Source organism: Bufo bufo, chromosome 5, assembly GCF_905171765.1.
Source record: "Bufo bufo chromosome 5, aBufBuf1.1, whole genome shotgun sequence".
NCBI lineage: Eukaryota > Metazoa > Chordata > Amphibia > Anura > Bufonidae > Bufo > Bufo bufo.
Genome location: NC_053393.1, coordinates 507,721,828 through 507,735,421, shown reverse-complemented (window position 1 = coordinate 507,735,421; position 13,594 = coordinate 507,721,828). Strand labels below are relative to the sequence as shown.

The window sequence follows — 13,594 nt, the reverse complement described above, 5'->3', positions numbered from 1 at the left end:
GTGGCTGTATGCGCAATAGATACTAATCACATACGTATTAGACGGCGGCTGTTTTAATTCTGCTGCTCAATAAATGATCAGTAGATCTATTGCACACACAACCTATAGTGCGATATTGCCATTGAATGTGGTATTTTTCATTTATTTTTTATGGTTTTTATTTTTAGGTTTTTTAATATATTTTCTCTGAAGAGATTTTATGCAAACTGTTAATGAAATTGTGTTATAATAAATGTCTATATAAAGAGATACCCTCATTGGTCGGTTTCAAATGCAGAGTGTTCGCCCCAGCTATATATAGCCAATTGCCATATTAAAAGTGGTGAGTTAACTTGGTTTTTCTTTATTATGAATGTAGTTGGGAAATATTATTCATTAAGGATATATTCCCTCTGAATGGTTTCAGATGTAGAGTGCCTGTCATAGATACATTAAGTTTATTGTTATGCATTTTATTTCACTGTTTGCTTCCTGGCTATTATCATCAGTAAGGAAGGTATGGCACAAGTTGGCAGGAACAGGGTTAACCACCATCTTGGTAGGAGTGGGCTGATCCTGCCTCCTGCCAGGAGGGGAACTTCTTGTGGAGAGGGAGCAGACTGCAGTGCTCCTTCTCCTACAGAGTATTCTCTGGGTAGAACTATTACTAAATTTGAGAAGATAAAGACAGCAGACTGACCTGCTAAATTCAACTTCTACAGACACTTCTGAGAAGTGAGAGAATACAGCTGAGCCACCCTTCACTAAACAACTATTAGGCCAGTATCACCTAAGTGCTGAATCGCCACCAACCAACCTGCCTCCATAACTTTGCTGGTGCCAGAGAAGAACTGCACTAAAGCCTACTGCTACTGTATGTATTTCAAGTGCTACATCGTACTTATTAAAAAGGACTTTGTTACGTTCAAATCTGGCCTCATTCTTCAGTGCTATAACTTTCACTGCAATGGACCCCAGGGAGTGACGGCTTGAGGTAGGTCACTATAACACTACAACACTACATCAGGGCCACTACCACTCCCATCCTCTACACCAATTCCCATGGGTGCTCACTGCATATTTAAATTTGCTTTCCTTCCAAAAGGAAAAGAAAGCTAAGCCATTTTGATGCCAGCAAAAGTATGATATGCTAATTTGCATATATATCTCTCAGAAACCTAGGGCAGTGTTGCCTGGCCTACAATACTCCTTGTGCATACCAGGCACTCTCCATAATGAAAAACAGTACCCCAGACCCCAACAAAGGCCTCTCGGCTAGTGAAGCCAGTTTTATCTGCTCTGCTAAAGGGTAATAACCCAGAAAGAGCAATTTGCAGATGAGATGCTGATTTGGCTTTAGCCATGTTACAGTTTAGGCTAAGCATTCACTTTGGATAGCAATATTACATCTGCTGTTGTGACAAACCCAGCTTTCTTGTCCTTTTGGAAAGAAACTGATTTGCATAATTCTTTCCAGAGGAGTGTTACATGGAACACACAGTTTTCTTGTCCTTTTGGAAGGAAAACTGGTTTGCACGTCTCTTTTTTTTATTTGCCTGAAACCCATCTCAAGAAAGTGGGGATTGTCAGAATCCAACATTTTTTTTAATTTTTATTCTGGATGAATTCTAAATCGATAGAATTGATTTGCTCATTTCTAACTCCTATACTTGTGCCACCTGACTTTTGTTCATTTCACAGTTTTGATGGCAAGAACAGCTCAGTTTGCAGAAACCTGATGCACACCATTATAAATAATGGGATCTGTCAGGATTCATTGGGCTCCATTAGAAAATGGATTCACCATAGCTACGGTATCATGATATGGTAGCGATGGTGCTGGTGTAAGCAGAGCCTGCATGCTTACTTTCATCAACAGTTTATGAAGTATTCTAAAGCTGGTTGCCCCAGATTTTCAAACAACTTTAAAACAAACACAAAACAGAAGAAAAATTTATTTTTGTAACTTGAAGACTTGCCAAAGACTTTTTAGCAAACTCAGTAAAAATAAAACTGTGCCGTAAACAACAGATGTGCTTCAGCTGCTGAGATGTAATGCATATTAACATAATGAATTCCCATGGAGCTAACGAGGATGGCATTTTGAGTGATCAGTTAAACTATTTCTTGACACGTCATCACATAACAGCTTATAATATGATATATGTATAAAGCAATTTTCGGTATTAAGGTTTGTAGACAGAACATGAGCCCATGTGCAACAGCAAACATTTGTGTAGTTTTGAAAATCCAGTGACCATGTCGAGGGTCATGAAGCAAGAGAATCAGTAGCTGCCATGTAGTTGCTCATTATACAACATCTACTATGGTAATTTTATAGGAAGTCAATTAACCTATCAGTATGTTTTTTGGTGCATGGGAAAAAAACTGAGAACCCAGAGGAAAGCCACGGGGAGAATATACAAACTTGGTCTTTTTTCCTTGTCATTTTTAAGTTCTATATAGCAGTAAAGGGAAAAGTCACACTATTTCAACCAACTCTAAATTTTTCATTTCTAATGTTCATATATATAAAGTGAACCACCTAAGATCATTTAAAGAGGACTTGGAACTTCTCCTGACATGTTTTACTAACTACTTGCTTGTGATTTTGTGATTTTATTTTATTATTCCGCCTAGAGGTTTATGAATGAATTACTAGCAGTTTGCAGTGAAGGTCCATCTGGGTGTTATCAGTTGGGAAGGAAGAGTCCCTGCACAGTCTGGCACTGGCAGCCCTGATTGGATAGTGTCAGACTGTGCAGGGACACCCCCCTTCCCCAACTGGTAATACCCATCTTGACCTGCAATGTGTTATGGTCAGTGAGTGTGAACCCACTGTGCCAACCAACAAATGTGACTTAGTGCTAAACCTAAGGGTATTATCTTGGCGGTCCCCTGGTTTTCACCCTTTAACTCCTATACAGGGATGTGGTCTTCACTGCCATGTGGTTGGCTGCTGACCTACGGAGGTCAGAGACACCGGTGTGTGGCACAAAGGGAATAGGTAAACTCATAGGCAATAACAGGCCGAGGACAGGGTGGACAGAGTTTGTGAGAATCAGTTAAACAGTTCAAAGGTCAGGGCAAGCAGCACAGCATTGGGATCCAGGAATCAGACATGCACAGGCAAACAGATTATAGCTCTTTTAAAAGCTTTAGCAAGCCAGAAAGCCCTAGCAAGATCTATAGAAACCAATTGTTCAGTCAAGGGGTGGAACAAACAGCCCAGTTTACTGTATATAGGTGAGTAGATGAGCTCATTAGTCAAGCAGCTGAGCACAGGGGCCAGAAAAGGGAATTAACCCTTGCAATGTTGCAGGGAATAGTTTCTCCAATATACACATAGAAAGACACCTTGCAGCTAAGCTAAGGCCTACAGAGTGGAACATAGAAGTCTGATAGACAGACAGAAGAGAAGGAAGTTTGTGAGGTTTAGCTTCATCCAATAGCTACAATGCACTAAAGCTATTGACACAGGGGCCCACTCAATAAATTTGATCTGGCCTTGAACAACCCAACTGTATACTTCCTGCTATGAGATCTACTCCCTTCTATCCTGAACCATATCTACTGTATAAATGTTGTTCAGCAGTCATGGTTTCGCTGCAGTATCTTATTATCCCCTGGCTAATCTCAGAACAATTAAAACTCTATATCCAAACCGCCGAAATACTCTAGTATATAAATGGGAGGATGGGCATAGTTGCCTAAAATATCACTAATTGTTCTACTTTGTGTTTTTTTTTTTTAATCTCAGCTGCCTCCTTGCTCTGTATACAACCTGATGAACTGCAAGATGCGCTCACTTCCCATTGTGTGGTCACTCGTGGAGAAACCATAATTCGTCAGAATACTGTGGAGAAAGCTGCTGATGTTAGAGATGCTATGTCCAAAGCATTATATGGCCGGCTTTTTAGCTGGATTGTAAACCGAATCAATGCTTTATTGAAACCAACCAATGAATTAAGGTGTGGACTTCATTTTTATGTATTTGAATTTTATATTATTTGATACATTTTAGATATACAGCAACATTCGGTCCAGAGATATGAAGAGTAACTAAAATATGTAGCAACAGTGAATGTAATATACTATATTAGGGATATATGTTCATTTATTATCAGATACCTGTATATAAAGTCTCTCAACCTAAGGAGAATCTGTCCTCAATATTCTTCTGAACACAGAGGATGGTGGAAAACTGTATGATGCAGCAGCTTCTCAGCCTGTCTCTGGTCTCCCTGTCTCAGCCTCTCCATCCTTCTCCTTGCCTTACTTCCCCAAATATATAACAAAGCTTAGGCTACTTTCACACCTGTGCTTTCCATTTCTGCTATTGAGATCCATCATAGGATCTCAAAAGCGGAGGAAAACGCTTCAGTTTTGTCCCCATTCATTGTCAATGGGGACAAAACTGAACTGAACGGAGTCCACCAGAATGCATTCCATTCAGTTTAATTGCGACCCCATGACGCACACAAAAGCGCTGCAAGCAGCGTTTTTGCGTGCGTCATGGGATAATAATCAAGATGGATCCATCATGAAACACAATGTAAGTCAATGGTGACGGATTCGTTTTTTCAGACATGAAAATAAACAGATCCCGCGCCAATTGACTTATAATGGATTTAGTGACGGATCAGTTTTGTTCATTTGGGAGATAATACAACCGGATCCGTTCGGTTGTATTATATACCGGATGTGTTTTTGCTGAACCCATGACGGATCCAGCAAAAACGCAGATGTGAAAGCAGCCTTACTAAGACTAATATGACCCTGCAGTTTATCTGCTAAATGCTGGCGGCAGCACTCCTCTCTATCTTCCCTGTGTGTCTCTGGTTAGCACTGGAAAGATAGCAAGAGGAGTGTGATTGCATTGTTCAGTGCTGAATAAAAGTGTATAATGTTTCTGTTTACTTATTATTAGTGATGAGCAGCAGAAGCAATATATTCGGTTTCCTATATTTCATGACTTTATCGCATAATATTCGCAATAAATTAGAATTCGTGATCTCCAGTCATTATTTTTGTGATTGGGCAAATCAGTACTAATGATGCGCATATTTTTTGCACAATACATGCAACTTCACATTTTATCAGGTCTGAGTAGATATTACTGATTGGTGCACTAAGTATTGTTGTGACATCACAGCACTATGTCTGTAGCATGAATGTATGGACAGCAGAAAAACAGTAATTCCTATCACACTACCTAACACCCTGCACTGGAACCTACACCCTACACTATATCACTATCTAACCTACACTGACTATCTCCCACTAACTATCTGTATTGTATATTTATGAGCTAACTAACTATCTAATGTAATTGGATAAGGAATAGGATCCAGATGAAAGCACAGAGCACAGTAATGTCACTGCTCTCTCTCTTTGAACTGCAAAAAAACTGCAGAACATGGCTGCTGGGGAGTTTCCTATATAGTAAAAGGGTAGGCAACTTTCCTATTGGTTGTAAGAGATGTTGCTAAGCTCTGACAAAGATATTGCAGCCTTCTCATTGGCCCACAAGCAAGAAGAAAGGATACTGATGAAATAAAAACCTAGAATATTCGCGATTACGAATATACAGTATAGAACTATATTCTACATCTTCGCGAATTCTCGAAGTGCCAATATTCTCAATAAAAATGCGCGATTAGAATATTCGCGATCAACACTACTTATTATCAGCGTTGCTCCCCAGCACCAACCAGAGACCCACTGGGAAGATTGAGGGCGATGCTATCAAATAAACTGCAGGATCCCATTAGTCTTAGTAAGCTCCGTTACACAGGGTTGTGGTAAGAAGGCAGAGGCAGGGAGATCAGAGGCAGGTTGAGAAGCTTCTGCATCATACAGTTATCCAGCATCTTCAACTTTTAGCAGAATGCTGAAGATGGATTTTTCTTAGCAATGCTCAGTAGAGGATTACTAGAAGGAGACATTACATATAGTTTTAGGATAAAAATGGTTTCTGTCCCTGTACATTACTACACTGGGTAGTCCTGTCAGTGACTGACAGGCTTAAATGGCTGTGCATACAGACATAGCTGTCAATCACTAAGTAGGAATGCCTATTGGATTCCTAAGAGTAGAACAAGCAGAAATGTAAACAAACAAATTAAAAGTTATACTGAACCCTTTACCACAAAACTACAGTGCTGCCCATAATTATTCATACCCCTGGCAAATTTTGACTTAAAGTTACTTTTATTCAACCAGCAACAAATTTTTTGACGGGAAATGACATAGGTGTCTCCCAAAAGATAATAAGACGATGTACAAGAGGCATTATTGTGGGGAAAAAAAAACATTTCTCAGCTTTTATTTACATTTGAGCAAAAAGTGTCCAGTTGGCGTAAAAAAGAAGAAGCCTTCAACCCAAAGAACACATCCCCACTGTCAAACATGGTGGTGGGAACCTAATGCTTTGGGGGTGTTTTTCAGCCAATGGACCAGGGAACCTAATCACAGTAAACGGCACCATGAAAAAAGAGCAATACATGAGGATTCTCAACGACAACATCAGGCCGTCTGCAGAGAAACTTGGCCTTGGGCACCAGTGGACATTTCAGCATGACAATGACCCAAAACACACAGCAAAAGTGGTGAAGAAATGGTTAGCAGACAACAACATTAACGTTTTGGAGTGGCCCAGCCAGAGTCCAGACTTGAATCTGTGGAGGGAGCTAAAGATCAGGATGATGGCAAGAAGACCCTCCAACCTGAAAGATTTGGAGCTCATTGCTAAAGATGAATGGGCAAAAATACCTGTGGAAACATGCAAAAAGCTGGTCTGCAATTATAGGAAGCGTTTGATTGCTGTATTAGCCAATAAAGGCTTTTCTATTGATTATTGAGAAGGGTATGAATAATTTTGGACTGGACACTTTTTGCTCAAATGTAAATAAAAGCTAGAGAAATGTTTTTTTCCCCACCATAATGCCTCTTGTACATCGTCTTATTATCTTTTGGGAGACACCTATGTCATTTCCCGTAAAAAATTACTTGCTGGTTGATTAAAAGTAACTTTAAGTCAAAATTTGCCAGGGGTATGAATAATTATGGGCAGCACTGTATACATCAATCGGCTCAGCTCCTATGTTAAAACATGCTACCTACAAATCAGTTACCATGTTCTATTTTAAGTAGGACTTTACCATAATGTTCCCATAATGCCACAATATGTCAAAACATGAGTGTGTACTCTATGGAGCAAGATGACCAACTTTGAAACAAAACTTGATTTGTCAAATGTGTGTCACAAGATGTCTATGTTATATTTGTGATCGGATCGGCTAGCAGATGATGAGCCCTAACCTTAGCAGTGGGGGTGTGGCGGAACTGCTTGTGTAAGGAAAGCCTAAAGGGGGCCACCTTGGAAGGAGGATGTGTGAGTTGAGGGCTGTGGGTGGGAGGGTGAGCTGAAGCTGAAGACCGCGTCACCCGGGAGCTCCCTGCTCCCACCTTTTGTAGTGGTGCTGGCGCCTCCCCTCACACAAATGCGGCGTCTACCGCGCCTATACTTGTGATCGGATCGGCTAGCAGATGATGAGCCCTAACCTTAGCAGTGGGGGTGTGGCGGAACTGCTTGTGTAAGGAAAGCCTAAAGGGGCCAAAAATGACGCGTGAGACACGGATGGTACGAAGGACTCATGTTACGGACTTACAGTACTACCTTCTGAAAAGCGCAAGACATTTCGGAGCGTGGATTGGGAATGTACCCGGTATAGCAAGAAGACCGCCACCGACCTAGTCTCTCTACGACGTGCACCAGGGTGCTATATATTGAAGCTGCGGAAGCCGCGCCCGTCCTAAAGGAATGCCCCGCGATTGATTGCGGGTTTACCTTTACCTTGGAGAGGAGGCTCCGGACGTGCTCTAGGAAGACCTGAATGCTGAGGGGAACGGAGCCAAGCGCTAGTAGGGGAGATCAGCTGTAGGGGAGATACGCCCACAGGTACGTATAATCAGCCTAGCGGTCAGCCAGCCTGGGCCCACAGGTGCGTGAAATTAGCCCTGTAATCCGCCTCCCCTCCCACAAATGCAGCAATATATTTGCTTAATACCTGTGGTCGGACAGGCCATCAGAAAGGTGAACCCAACCTATCTACCCCCATCCATGGCAAGCAGTAGAATCACGCCACGACTGTCACGGTATGGCAGCCCTAAGGGGCCAAAAAGAGCAGCCCTTGTTTAGAATAAATATACACATACCGTTACGACACCCGATTTTGAACGGAAAAAGACCTTTCACGATGGAGGTGCGGAATATACCGTATATATCACAGTGACTACCATCTACCTTACCTCTTTGTCATGTGAACCGCCACATCGTTCTTGGAGATGGTTAATGCGATGTAATTGAAAGAGTGGCCAGTAACCAGAAACGATTTACTCCTATGTTGACTAACGTCTGACCATATTACGAGAAGGTCTGAATCCTGAGAGCTGCAGACTGAAACAAATAATGGTGAATCTGTTGGTAGGGCCTAGATGAATTCCAACAATCCGCCCAGGGCCCTGATCGGGCACCCACTGTTCCTGGTGGCAAAATACTTTACCTCTACTTATTCCCCAGGCCACACTTCCTATTAAGGGCCCATGAGTCAGAACATGGTGTCTGCCGTCTTACTGTAGTAGTAATTTAAGTGAAATGTGTAACCCACCAGGCCTGGGGAACCATCCACCGGAATACATGGCTATTTGATTAACGAGCTAATGTTGCCTGTAATGAGGGCAGAACGTACATGATGCCTGCAGTTGTGACAGAAAATGCTTAAGGTCGTGATGAACTGTGTATGCTGCGCCTGTAGTCGTGATAGGACTAGTCGTGTCAGAAGACATGACAGACTTCGTAAGATGCGCCTTATTACTGTACCTTCTACTGGAAGATGGACCGATACTCAGGACTTAGGCCGGACACCAACACCCTCAGCCCGAGTTTGTAGCTGAAGTAAGCATGCCTGGGAGAAGATGATGTCCGCAAAGGCAGGCTTGGGATGACTGCTAATAAAGAAAACAATGAAACCCAACAACCTAGAAAATAACAATCAGGGAAACCAATAACGTGCGTGAGACTCTGATGGCACGAGTCACACGTGCGAGCCACCACGAGAAATTTGTTTTACGAGCCACAGATTGCCGAGCCGTGCGAGCGGGTCTGAAGGCAGAAAAGACATGGGACTTACTTGTTGTGGGACTGCGCAGCCGGCCTCGAATGGCGTTGTTGTGTGTAAAATTTGAACGGAGAAGCCATACGTGAGAGACTCTAATGGCGGAGCCATGCGTGAGAGACTCTAATGGCGGAGACATGTGTAACACTGAAAAGGAGAAGCCAAGCGTGCGAGACTAATGGCGGAGTCATATGTGTAAACTAAACCGGAGAAGCCATGCGTGAGACTAATGGCGGAGTCATATGTGTAACACTAAAACGGAGAAGCCATGCTTGAGAGACTAATGGCGGAGTCATACGTGTAACACTAAAATGGAGACGCCATGCTTTAGAGAGACTAATGGCTAAGCCATGCGTGAGAGACTCTAAAGGCTAAGCCATATGTAACACTAAAGGGGGTAAGCCATGCGTGAGAGACTCAAATGGCTAAGCCATGCGTGAGAGACTCTAATGGCGGAGTCATATGTAACACTAAAAGGGGCGAAGCCATGCGTGAGAGACTCTAATGGCTAAGCCATGCGTGAGAGACTCTAATGGCGGAGTCATATGTAACACTAAAAGGGGCGAAGCCATGCGTGAGAGACTCTAATGGCTAAGCCATGCGTGAGAGACTCTAATGGCGGAGTCATATGTAACACTAAAAGGGGGCGAAGCCATGCGTGAGAGACTCTAATGGCTAAGCCATGCGTGAGAGACTCTAATGGCGGAGTCATATGTAACACTAAAAGGGGGGAAGCCATGCGTGAGAGACTCTAATGGCTAAGCCACGCGTGAGAGACTCTAATGGCAGAGTCATATGTACCACTAAAAGGGGAAAGCCATACGTGAGAGACTCTAATGGCGGAGCCATGCGTGAGAGACTCTAATGGCGGAGTCATATGTACCACTAAAAGGGGAAAGCCAAACGTGAGAGACTCTAATGGCGGAGTCATATGTGACACTAAAAGGGGAGAAGCCATACGTGAGAGACTCGAATGGCGGGGCCATGCGTGAGAGACTCTAATGGCGGAGTCATATGTGTACCATTAAAACGGAGAAGCCGTTCGTGAGAGACTAGTGGCGAAGTCATATGTGTAAACCTAAACGGAGAAGCCATGCGTGAGAGGCTCTGATGGCGGAGTCATATGTGTAAACCTAAAATAGAGAAGCCATATGTGAGAGACTAATGGCTAAGCCATGTGTGAGAGACTAATGCCGGAGTCATATGTGTAAACCTAAAACGGGGAAGCCGTGCGAGAGACTAATGGCGGTGTCATATGTAACCAAAAACCCGAAGAAGCCATGGTGAGAAACTAATGGCGAATCCATGCGTGGGAGGCTCTACTGGCGGAGTCATGTGTGTGAAACTAACCGGAGAGCCATGCGTGAGAGACTAATGGCGGAGCCAAGCGTGAGACTCATGGCGGAGTCATATGTGTAACCTGAAAACGGAGAAGCCATGCGTGGGAGACTCTAATGGTGGAGCCATATGTGTAACACTACAACGGAGAAGTCATGTGTGAGAGACTAATGGCGGAGCCATGCGAGAGATATTCTAATGGCGGATTTTTAATTATATTTTATTTTATTTTTTTATTTATTTTTTAAATTTTAATTTTTTTTAAATTTTTTTTTTTTTTTTTTTTTTTTATGACCTTATGCAGCTCCAGTATGACTTGGGGACTCGCATATATGTGCCCCTAACGAACGGTCATCGGGCCCCCTAAGCCACGAGGCCCCCTGAAGCCAAGAGACTGACCTGGATGACTTTACCGTGATGATAAGTAATTTAAAACGTGAACCAGACCTAATGGAAAATGCATGACATCAGTGATCCGAACCACTTGCATAAACGAAACATTAACCGACCGCAAAATTGAACAGATGGGAGAAACCAAGAGCCAGAGGCATGCATTTCGCTAAGAAAAGACCCTTGTCATGACAATCAAAAATGAACAGCTGTGAAAACATAGTAGGAACTTACTCCTATTGGCCCACTATCCGCTAGGGAGCTATTTGGTTAACTGGGGCGGGGGATCAATCTGAGTGAATACGAACCAGAAGTAAAGAAGACCAGTCTGAGTGAATGCCAACCAGGATTTGAAGAACACACCGCAAAAGGTAGGCCTAAGGAATGTAATAAACCACCGAGGAAAGAAACGTAAGCCTGAAAAGAGCAGCTATGTTTATCGGAAGAGCAGTATCAGAGCAGTGCGCTGATAGCCCTAGTAAGAATACGGAGTAACCCTTATGAAGTAATGAAAGAAATGCAGCTTTAAGTGGAAACGGAGTATACCACATGATGTAAGAACAAGTGGGTAAATGCAGCTCTGGATGTGAGTGGAGCCTAAAACATAGTATGGGCACAGCTCTGAGTGAATATGCGGAGCATGGTATGGAGCAGCCGTATGAATGCAATCTGAAGTGAGCAGAGTATTAATGTAATGCAACAGCGAACGCTGCTCTAGTAGTGAATGGCGTATAGGACAAAAGTAAATGCAGACACACGGATGTAGCTTTGAAGGTAACCATCCTAACCACGATCATTTGACCATTGGAGCCCAACCCCCTTCGCCCCAGAGCGCTACACGTCACGGATCGTTTTTAAAACATTGACCGCTGATCCATGTTTACCATCACTTGACCCAGCATGCGTGCTTGAGCCAACTGCAACACGCGCCCCGCGTGCGCCAAGCGTATTTGGGTACACAGAGGGGACCGACAGACACGTGAGCCTGACAATACATGGTGATGCGCGACTGGCGCCCCAGCGATGGGGGGGCGCAGCTGATTGTTGCAGATACCCGGGCCGTACTGGCCCCTATGAATATTTCCCCTACACGACCTATCATGCAGCAGGATAATGTCACCTTCGCCCATATTTCCTCTTTCCTCTTCCTCCCCCACAGGCAGATACTCCCCCCTTTTTCTTTTTCAAATTTTTTTTTTTTTACTGAGACTGGCGCCCTGTAAAGGAAGATGTACTTTATGATCAACTCCCAGAATTGCCGTGCCACGGCCCTAACATCCCCAGACAATACCTGTAACACCCCACAGTAAGCGCAGCTATAGTGAGGGATGCCGGACTGCCACTAGCGACAACCTGTGGAAAGAACACATGTGAGGAGGCGGGTGGATGCGGCGCAAGGATCGGGCGTGCGTGCCAGTGATCCGGCTGCCGCTGGTGAGTGTGAATATGTCTGGCTGGTGTCAGCGCCGTGCCGCCCCCCCGCCCCACTTACCCTCCGTGTGTACCGATGTACGGCCCCTCGCTTCGGCTGCACGCCCTATACTTACCCACCGGAGGAAGTATCGGGGGATCGCGTATCCACGCCGACGCCGGAGCAAGAATGGGAGCAGGAGAATCCCGGAAGTGACGTCAGCTGAGCTGAAGCTGAAGACCGCGTCACCCGGGAGCTCCCTGCTCCCACCTTTTGTAGTGGTGCTGGCGCCTCCCCTCACACAAATGCGGCGTCTACCGCGCCTATACGTGTATATGTGTGGCCACCCAGTGGTTGTGATGTGAATTGCAGAGTATTGATGGTTTTGCTAGCATGTTGCAATATTCTATTGAATCTGAATCTACTTAGGAATTGCTAGAAATTTGCAATGAAAGTCCAACTGAGTGTTATCAGTGGGGGTTGTCCCTGCACAGTCTGACACTGGCTGCCCTAATTGGATAGTGTCAGACTGTGCAGGGACACCCCCCAACTGGTAACACAATTATGGACCTTCATTGAAAACTGCTAGTGTTACAGAGACAACCCGTGGCTACTGCTGCTTTACTCACTGGTCCTGGGTTTCTGCATCCCAGCGTTGGCCCCTCTCCCCGTTCTGGTGGGTATGATCGTCAGTATTGCTCTTTTCATCCACACAGAAGCCTGCTTGCCAGCAAGGCTTCTTCTTCTTTGACTGTAGGACGTTCTCGCTCTTCCCACATTATAAAGGGCCAGCGTGCACATACTAATTGTCACCAACCAAAGGCTGGCAACCCTAGAGGTATACAAGGCACGTTTCCCTGTGGGAAGGGGCCTGAGAAATAGGTGCAATAGCGTGCTAACTCCTGCAAATGTGTGTTGTCTCTGTTGTCCAAACTTTCAGCCTGTTTGCTGGATTCTGAACCCCCACTGCCTGATCTGACCTGAGCTGTGCCTGACCTCCATATTGACCCATTGCTGCCTGCCCTGACTGTTTACCATATAGCACATACTCTTCCTTCCCTGACATCAGCCTGTCCCTGACTACGATTTTGCCTGACCACTTGGTGCTTTGTATCATTGTCTCTGAACCCTGTGGGTCAGCTGCCAATCCTACAAAGTGAAGTCCAGATTCCTGTACAGGGGTTAAATGGTGAAAAGTAGCATAACAGCTAGTAATTCATTCATAACTTCTAGCAGGAATAATAAAGAAGTGAGTCATAAGAACAGATGCTCCAGAATTGTTATTGCATGGGGTATG

General features: G+C 44.2%; 1 protein-coding gene across 1 annotated transcript in view; it reads left to right on the top strand.

Moving 5' to 3' along the window:
• MYO3A (myosin IIIA) overlaps nucleotides 1-13,594 on the top strand; it is a 269,541-nt gene that overhangs the window by 151,700 nt on the left and 104,247 nt on the right. Inside the window, exon 17 of the mRNA XM_040434050.1 lies at nucleotides 3,740-3,950. Within this exon, the coding sequence (XP_040289984.1) occupies nucleotides 3,740-3,950 (211 nt within the window). The remainder of the gene's footprint in view (nucleotides 1-3,739; nucleotides 3,951-13,594) is intronic.